Below are 10000 nucleotides of genomic sequence, written 5' to 3'. Positions count from 1 at the left end.
ACTCACATGACAAACAAGTGTCTAGACCACAGACAGACGGACACATCCTCACATACACACAGAGGTATACATCAGACACACAGTGCCCTGAGTGTTACACAAACGGCTGCATCACGGTGAACAGACAGAGCAGGGCCTCCCCACTCTAATCCGCCTGGAGAGGATTGCAGCCCCCTGGACAGAGTGCTTCATCCGCCAGCTTTGACCACTTCCATTATTAAGGACTTCAGTTAGTTTAATCCAATCAATATGATTTACTAAAGCCACCCTAGACCTTCCCTCCAGCTTAAGACTCAGGTCTTGGGTGTGTGTGTGTGTGTGTGTGGTGTGTGTGTGTGTGTGTGGTGTGTGTGAGTGTGAGTGAGTGTGTGTGTGTGTGTGTGTGTGTGTGTGTGTGTGTGTGTGTGTGTGTGTGTGGTGTGTGGTGTGTGTGTGTGTGTGTGTGTGTGTGTGTGTGTGTGAGTGAGTGAGTGTGTGTGTGTGTGTGTGTGTGTGTGTGGTGTGTGTGAGTGTGTGTGTGTGTGGTGTGTGAGTGTGTGTGTGTGTGTGGTGTGTGTGAGTGTGTGTGTGTGTGTGTGTGTGTGTGTGTGGTGTGTGTGTGTGGTGTGTGTGAGTGTGAGTGAGTGAGTGAGTGAGTGTGTGTGTGTGTGTGTGTGTGGTGTGTGTGTGAGTGTGTGTGTGTGTGGTGTGTGAGTGTGTGTGGTGTGTGTGAATGTGTGTGTGATGTGTATGTGTGTGTGTGTGTGTGCATGCACGTGTATGTGTGTGTGCATGCACGTGTATGTGTGTGTGTGTATGTGTGTGTGTGGTGTTTGTATGTATGTGTGTGTGTATGTATGTGTGTGTGTATGTATGTGTGTGCGCGTGTGTGTGTGTGTGTGATGTGTATGTGTGTGTGTGTGTGTGTGTGTGTGTGTGTGTGTGTGTGTGTGTGTGTGCATGCACGTGTATGTGTGTGTGTGTGTGTGTGTGTATGGTGTTTGTATGTATGTGTGTGTGTATGTATGTGTGTGTGTATGTATTTGTGTGCGAGCGTGTGTGTGTGTGTGTAGGTGTGTGTGTGTGTGTGTGTGAGTGTGAGTGAGCGAGTGTGTGTGTGTGTGTGTGTGGTGTGTGTGAGTGTGTGTGTGTGTGTGGTGTGTGTGTGAATGTGTGTGTGCATGCGTGTGTGTGATGTGTATGTGTGTGTGTGTGTGTGCATGCACGTGTATGTGTGTGTGTGTGTGTGTGTATGTGTGGTGTTTGTATGTATGTGTGTGTGTATGTATGTGTGTGTGTGTGTGTGTGTGTGTGTGTGTGTGTGTGGAGGTTTCCATGACTAGCACATGGCTGATTTGCACCATAAAGCCGCAGCACTTCTGAAGGCACTAATAATCCTGCTCCTCTTCGGTTTAGAAGCTCTCCATCAAACCCACAATTGGTGGAGAGTTTATTAAAGCTATTGTCCTCTCTCACTCCTCCCTGTGTCAGAGGCGACCTGCCCCACCCTGGGGGCTCCACGCACTCCACACACTCCACCACCTACTTCACATATTCACTGGACCTTAACCACATTCCAACACACACAATTATTTTTAGTGTCCGTAAAAGCTGTGGAGGGAGTTGTGTGCACTGATATACACTAAAGTGCTTCCGTTTAAAGCGAACCTTCCTGGAGTGATCTAAATTGTTCCTGGAGTGATTTGAATCATTCCTGGAGTGATCTGAATCATTCCTGGAGTGATCTGAATCATTCCTGGAGTGATCTAAATAATTTGAATCAAATTTGTTCCACTAATTAGTTTAGCATACAACAAATAAATGTAGTAGTACAGGTTAAATATCAGTCTGTGTTACACTGTTGTGTACAAAAAACAAGATACACGATGATCAGAGAGATACTATGTTTTATGTTTATGAATGACACAACTGACTTTCTGTGCATCATTAAGTGTAATGATTTAGAATTGACACAGACGAGAGCAAAATTACTTTGGTAAACAGTATACAGTAAAATATCAAGGTCTGTGAGGAACAGCCAGGATGAAAGGAGGGCTTACGTCATGCACACACACACACACACACACACACACACAACGTCAACATCTCCTGCTACACCTAAACCTACATGCACCACTGTCTTCAGGAGTGTGTGCATGCGCGCCTGCGTGTGTGTATTGTGTGAGTGTCCGTGTATCTTCTCTGATACCTCTTGCTTTAAGATTCAAAGGCTGTGGTGAGTTAAGTGCTCCCAGGGTGTCCTACAGCAGTAGGGAATTCCCACCACGCTCCACCACGCTCCACCCAGCTCCACCACGCTCCACCCAGCTCCACCCAGCCTGTGCACATCACGACAGCTACACCCTCCACCAGTGCTCCTGACTAAATTCTGTCCACACAATTTCAGTGGCACTGAGAAATTATATATGTGACACAACCGAACATCAGAGGTCAGAGGTGTGTTTTCACTACTCAGAGGTGTTTTCACTACTCAGAGGTGTTTTCACTACTCAGAGGTGTAGGCTGGAATTTGGAAGGCAGAGATGTGCAGTACAGATGAAAAAAATAAACATTCCAGTCCAGTAATGTTTCTAGTTGTAATGTTAATTTTCCACACGGTTGTGTGCATGCGGCCGTGCTAGTGCAGTCCTGTGTGTCATGGCATCCATGCTTCAACACGCCTGCTTCATCTCAGCAGCTAACACACGATTCAGGAGCTCAATCAGGTGTGACAGAGCAACTGCACACACACTACAGTCTGTGGCCCTGGGCTGCTCTGCACCAAGGGTAGGGACACCCCCACCCTCACAATTACACCCTCACACCCCCACCCTCACACCTCCACCCTCAAACCTTCACCCTCACACCCCCACCTTCACCCCTACACCCCCACCCTCACAATTACACCCTCACACCCCCACCCCACCCTCACACCTCCACCCTCAAACCTTCAACCTCACACCCCCACCTTCACCCCTATATCTCCACCCTCACACCCCCACCCTCACAATTACACCCTCACACCCCCACCTTCACCCCTACACCCCCACCCTCACAATTACACCCTCACACCTCCACCCTCACACCCTCACCTTCACCCCTACACCTCCACCCTCACACCCCCCACCCCCACCCTCACAATTACACCCCCACACCCCCACCCTCACACCTTCACCCTCACACCCCCACCCCACCCTCACACCTCCACCCTCAAACCTTCAACCTCACACCCCCACCTTCACCCCTACATCTCCACCCTCACACCCCCACCCTCACAATTACACCCTCACACCCCCACCTTCACCCCTACACCCCCACCCTCACAATTACACCCTCACACCTCCACCCTCACACCCTCACCTTCACCCCTACACCTCCACCCTCACACCCCCACCCCCACCCTCACAATTACACCCTCACACCCCCACCCTCACAATTACACCCTCACACCTCCACCCTCACAATTACACCCTCACACCCCCACCCCACCCTCACACCTCCACCCTCAAACCTTCAACCTCACACCCCCACCTTCACCCCTACATCTCCACCCTCACACCCCCACCCTCACAATTACACCCTCACACCCCCACCCTCACAATTACACCCTCACACCCCCACCCCACCCTCACACCTCCACCCTCAAACCTTCAACCTCACACCCCCACCTTCACCCCTACATCTCCACCCTCACACCCCCACCCTCACAATTACACCCTCACACCCCCACCTTCACCCCTACACCCCCACCCTCACAATTACACCCTCACACCTCCACCCTCACACCCTCACCTTCACCCCTACACCTCCACCCTCACACCCCCACCCCCACCCTCACAATTACACCCTCACACCCCCACCCTCACAATTACACCCTCACACCTCCACCCTCACAATTACACCCTCACACCCCCACCCCACCCTCACACCTCCACCCTCAAACCTTCAACCTCACACCCCCACCTTCACCCCTACATCTCCACCCTCACACCCCCACCCTCACAATTACACCCTCACACCCCCACCCTCACAATTACACCCTCACACCCCCACCCCACCCTCACACCTCCACCCTCAAACCTTCAACCTCACACCCCCACCTTCACCCCTACATCTCCACCCTCACACCCCCACCCTCACAATTACACCCTCACACCCCCACCTTCACCCCTACACCCCCACCCTCACAATTACACCCTCACACCTCCACCCTCACACCCCTCACCTTCACCCCTACACCTCCACCCTCACACCCCCACCCCCACCCTCACAATTACACCCTCACACCCCCACCCTCACAATTACACCCTCACACCTCCACCCTCACACCCCCACCTTCACCCCTACACCTCCACCCTCACACCCCCACCCCCACCCTCACAATTACACCCTCACACCCCCCACCACCCCTCACACCCCCCACCACACCCTCACACCTCCACCCTCAAACCTTCACCCTCACACCCCCACCCTCACACCCCCACCCTCACACCCCCACCCTCACACCCCCACCCTCACAATTACACCCTCACAATTACACCCTCACACCCCCACCCTCACAATTACACCCTCACACCCCCACCCTCACAATTACACCCTCACACCCCCACCCCACCCTCACACCTTCACCCTCACACTCCCCACCCTCACAATTACACCCTCACACCCCCCACCCCACCCTCACACCTCCACCCTCAAACCTTCACCCTCACACCCCCCCACCCTCACAATTACACCCTCACACCTCCACCCTCACACCCCCACCTTCACCCCTACACCTCCACCCTCACACACCCCCACCCCACCCTCACAATTACACCCTCACATCCCCCACCACACCCCCACAATTACACCCTCAACACCCCCACCTTCACCCCTACACCTCCACCCTCAAACCTTCACCCTCACACCCCCCACCCTCACAATTTACACCCTCACAACCCCCCACCCCACCCTCACACCTCCACCCCGCAAACCTTCACCCTCAACACCCCCCACCCTCACAATTACAACCCTCACACCCCCACCCCACCCTCACTACCTCCACCCTCAAACCTTCACCCTCACACCCCCATCCTCTTCACCCTCACAATTACACCCTCACACCCCCACCCCACCCTCACACCTCCACCCTCAAACCTTCACCCTCACACCCCCACCCTCACAATTACACCCTCACACCTCCACCCTCACACCCCCACCTCCACCCTTAATCGTCACACCTCCACCCTCACACCTCCACCCTCACCCCTACACCTCCACCCTCACACCCCCACCTCCACCCTTAATCGTCACACCTCCACCCTCACCCCTACACCTCCACCCTCACACCCACACCTCCACCCTTAATCGTCACACCTCCACCCTCACACCTTCACCCTCACCCCTACACCTCCACCCTCACACCCCCACCTCCACCCTTAATCGTCACACCTCCACCCTCACACCTTCACCCTCACCCCTACACCTCCACCCTCACACCCCCACCTCCACCCTTAATCGTCACACCTCCACCCTCACACCTTCACCCTCACCCCTACACCTCCACCCTCACACCCCCACCTCCACCCTTAATCGTCACTCCTCCACCCTCACACCTTCACCCTCACCCTTACACCTCCACCCTCACACCCCCACCTCCACCCTTAATCGTCACACCTCCACCCTCACACCCCCACCTCCACCCTTAATCGTCACATCTCCACCCTCACACCTTCACCCTCACCCCTACACCCCCCCCCCCCCCCCCCCCAGCCCCACCTGCATACCACCACCACCCCACCGTACCTTTATCCAGCACGGGTCCGAAGATGGCCAGGTCGCTGATGGTGGTGCAATTCCAGCGGCGTCCGCGGAACTGGTGCTGGCACTCCTGGATCCCGACCTTGACGCCCTGCGCCACGCTGGGCATCACCTCCACGTAGTTTCTGCAGAAGCGTAGCTGCTTGGGCACCAGGCCCGGGATGGAGCCACACAGCACAGGCTGCGAGGCCAGAGAGGCGTACTGGTGGCCCAAGGCCAGGGACCTGCACACAGAACAGCCAACACATCAGCACACAGAACAGCCAACACATCAGCCAACACACCAGCACACAGAACAGCCAACACACCGGGACACAGAACAGAACAGCTAACACATCAGCACACAGAACAGCCAACACACCAGGACACAGAACAGAACAGCTAACACATCAGCACACAGAACATCCAACACACCAGGACACAGAACATCCAACACACCAGCACACAGAACAGCCAACACACCAGCACACAGAACAGAACAGCTAACACATCAGCACACAGAACAGCCAACACACCAGCACACAGAACATCCAACACACCAGCACACAGAACATCCAACACACCAGCACACAGAACAGAACAGCTAACACATCAGCACACAGAACAGCCAACACACCAGGACACAGAACAGAACAGCTAACACATCAGCACACAGAACAGCCAACACACCAGGACACAGAACAGAACAGCTAACACATCAGCACACAGAACATCCAACACACCAGGACACAGAACATCCAACACACCAGCACACAGAACAGCCAACACACCAGCACACAGAACAGAACAGCTAACACATTAGCACACAGAACAGCCAACACACCAGCACACAGAACATCCAACACACCAGCACACAGAACATCCAACACACCAGCACACAGAACAGCCAACACACCAGTACACAGAACAGCCAACACGTCAGCACACAGAACAGCCAACACGTCAGCACACAGAGCAGCCAACACACCAGCACACAGAACAGCCAACACACCAGCCAACACACCAGCACACAGAACAGCCAACACGTCAGCACACAGAACAGCCAACACGTCAGCACACAGAACAGCCAACACGTCAGCACATAGAACAGCCAACACACCAGTACACAGAACATCCAACACATCAGCACACAGAACATCCAACACACCAGCACACAGAACAGCCAACACGTCAGCACACAGAACAGCCAACACGTTAGCACACAGAACAGCCAACACGTCAGCACACAGAACAGCTAACACATCAGCACATAGAACAGCTAACACATCAGCACACAGAACAGCCAACACATCAGCACACAGAACAGCCAACACATCAGCCAACACACCAGCACACAGAACAGCCAACACACCAGGACACAGAACAGCCAACACACCAGGACACAGAACAGAACAGCTAACACATCAGCACACAGAACAGCCAACACACCAGGACACAGAACAGAACAGCTAACACATCAGCACACAGAACATCCAACACACCAAGACACAGAACAGAACAGCTAACACATCAGCACACAGAACAGCCAACACACCAGGACACAGAACAGAACAGCTAACACATCAGCACACAGAACATCCAACACACCAAGACACAGAACATCCAACACACCAGCACACAGAACAGCCAACACACCAGCACACAGAACAGAACAGCTAACACATCAGCACACAGAACAGCCAACACACCAGCACACAGAACATCCAACACACCAGCACACAGAACATCCAACACACCAGCACACAGAACATCCAACACACCAGTACACAGAACAGCCAACACGTCAGCACACAGAACAGATAACACATCAGCACATAGAACAGCCAACACACCAGCACACAGAACAGCCAACACGTTAGCACACAGAACAGCCAACACGTCAGCACACAGAACAGCTAACACGTCAGCACACAGAACAGCTAACACATCAGCACATAGAACAGCTAACACATCAGCACACAGAACAGCCAACACATCAGCACACAGAACAGCCAACACATCAGCACACAGAACAGCCAACACGTCAGCACACTGAACAGCCAACACACCAGCACACAGAACAGCCAACACGTCAGCACACAGAACAGCTAACATATCAGCACACAGAACAGCCAACAGGTCAGCACACAGAACAGCCAACACACCAGCACACAGAACCGCCAACACGTCAGCACACAGAACAGCCAAACACGTCAGCACACAGAACAGCTAACACATCAGCACACAGAACAGCCAACACACCAGCACACAGAACAGCCAACACGTCAGCACACAGAACAGCCAACACACCAGCACACAGCAACCAGCCTGGCAGGACCTGCAGCGAGATGATAAGAGTTCAGATGCTGCTCTGTTCATGAATGAGCAGCAGAGAACCAGACGTGTGACGTCATCTCGGGGAGCACAGAGGAACCTCTCATGGCATGAGCTCTACGGCATGACCAGACTCTCAACAAACACGAAAAAAAGTTTTAAAACAAAGGTTTCTGGGTAAATGCAGAATGGTTGGTGTGTGCGCAGTGATTCACATCTCTGTTTAGCCAAGTTCAGTCTGTCACTAACACAGTTTCACAGGTAAATCACAGCCCAACGCCCTTTGAGGGACATCACACTTGTTCTTTGCTGTACTTTGCTTCCATGTGTACTTTACAACAATGCAGTTCAATCTAATTCAACTAATTACATCATTTCCCCAGAATATCTGTAATCTCATTCCGGCAACTTCGTTTCGTTTTCTGCTGTAATTGGCATAATTGACATAATTGACACTGGATCTGCTACGAACGATCTTTGTTCTTACATAATTCTTTTGTAATTGTACACTACTAAGACTAAACGTTTGATCGCGTGATGTGCTTAACATTTTTCAGCTTCTGATTTCTAACAGACATGATATACAAATTAAACGTTTCATATTTGTGAAACTGGATATTCTTCATTTCTATGCATTTCAAAGAACATCTGAAATTCTGAACTGCCACTGAAAAGCTGTGAGCGGTGCGAGTCGTGTCCATAATTCCCTACGCAGGCTTCTGAAAGGTAAACAGAGATGAAAGCTTGAAGGGGGACTAGACCGGTGATCCAGGGTTCAGAAGCAGGCAGAGGCACCCAGTTATTAGGAACCACTACGGCCTGTAAAACCCACATGAGCCGAGCGCCCAATGGGCTTGTGGGTAATGACACAGTCAGCGCTGGCCTGGAGGGGTTTCAGAGAGCTCTCTGAGGGCTTTGGTTGGTTTGAACACGGCCGCCCTTTGATGAAGCTCAGCTCAGAGGGGACAGGCACGAACACGTATGTCCCCCATCACATCCACACCCGAGTTTCCACTCCGTAGTTAGGCCTTGTGTACACGCGCCAGTGTTTCTGTGGAAACGTTGCAGCTCCTACTTCTGTCAGGATGGGGGGGTTAGTTCTTCTACTGATGAGGTCACCCATATGAGCTTTCACTACCTGAACATTTAGAACCTACCTCTCCACCCCCAGAACTCCACTGTAGCTCCTGTTTTGAGCATCCTGGGTGGTTTCACCATCCTGGGTGGTTTCACTCCAGTTCATAAAAAAATCAACTCCTTGAAAACCTTGACTAGGCAATATACATTCAGTGTAGAATGAGTAACATTGAGTATGGAATGTCTAGAGCAGATCACATATAATTACTACAAATAATCTCAAATGTCTAGTACAGAGACTGTGTATTGTCTAGCACAGAAAGTATGGAAGGTGTAGCAAACATAATTTACAATGTCTAGCACTCACAGTATGGAATGTGTAGCACAGAGTATGGAATGTGTAGCAATGAGTGTGAAATGTCTAGCACAGTTAATTGATTTGAATATGATTGAGACTGTGCCCTCTACAATTCCCCCCCCCCCCCCTCCAGCCTTTAGCCAAAATGCCAACTATTTAGCTCAGCAGGAGTATCACTTCCCCTCTGTGGGTGAGTGTGAGGAAAGGTGAGAACAGGATCAATCAGGCTGCTGTGCTGTGACCTGCAGCAGTACACCGACGACTAATTACTGATCACAACACACTGATGACTCTGACCCACAGCTAGCGGCCATGCTGCCCGACTGGTGTGTCTGCTCTCTCACCCTGTCAGTTTGTTCCACTAGCCTGTTCTGCTAGCATTTTCCACTAGCCTGTTGTGCTAGCATTTTCCACTAGCCTGTTATGCTAGCATGTGCATCTAGGCCTGTTTCACTGGTGTATTCATCTAGC

At 52.0% G+C, this 10000-nt stretch overlaps 1 protein-coding gene across 1 annotated transcript in view; it reads right to left on the bottom strand.

The window, feature by feature from the left end:
• The window catches only part of wnt3a (wingless-type MMTV integration site family, member 3A), a 30595-nt gene that overhangs the window by 11763 nt on the left and 8832 nt on the right, over positions 1 to 10000 (bottom strand). The window contains exon 2 of the mRNA XM_076972659.1: positions 5767 to 6005. Within this exon, the coding sequence (XP_076828774.1) occupies positions 5767 to 6005 (239 nt within the window). The remainder of the gene's footprint in view (positions 1 to 5766; positions 6006 to 10000) is intronic.

This window comes from Brachyhypopomus gauderio, chromosome 14 (assembly GCF_052324685.1).
Source record: "Brachyhypopomus gauderio isolate BG-103 chromosome 14, BGAUD_0.2, whole genome shotgun sequence".
NCBI lineage: Eukaryota > Metazoa > Chordata > Actinopteri > Gymnotiformes > Hypopomidae > Brachyhypopomus > Brachyhypopomus gauderio.
Note: the sequence above shows the minus strand (reverse complement) of the source record. Positions and strands in the feature narration are given on the sequence as shown.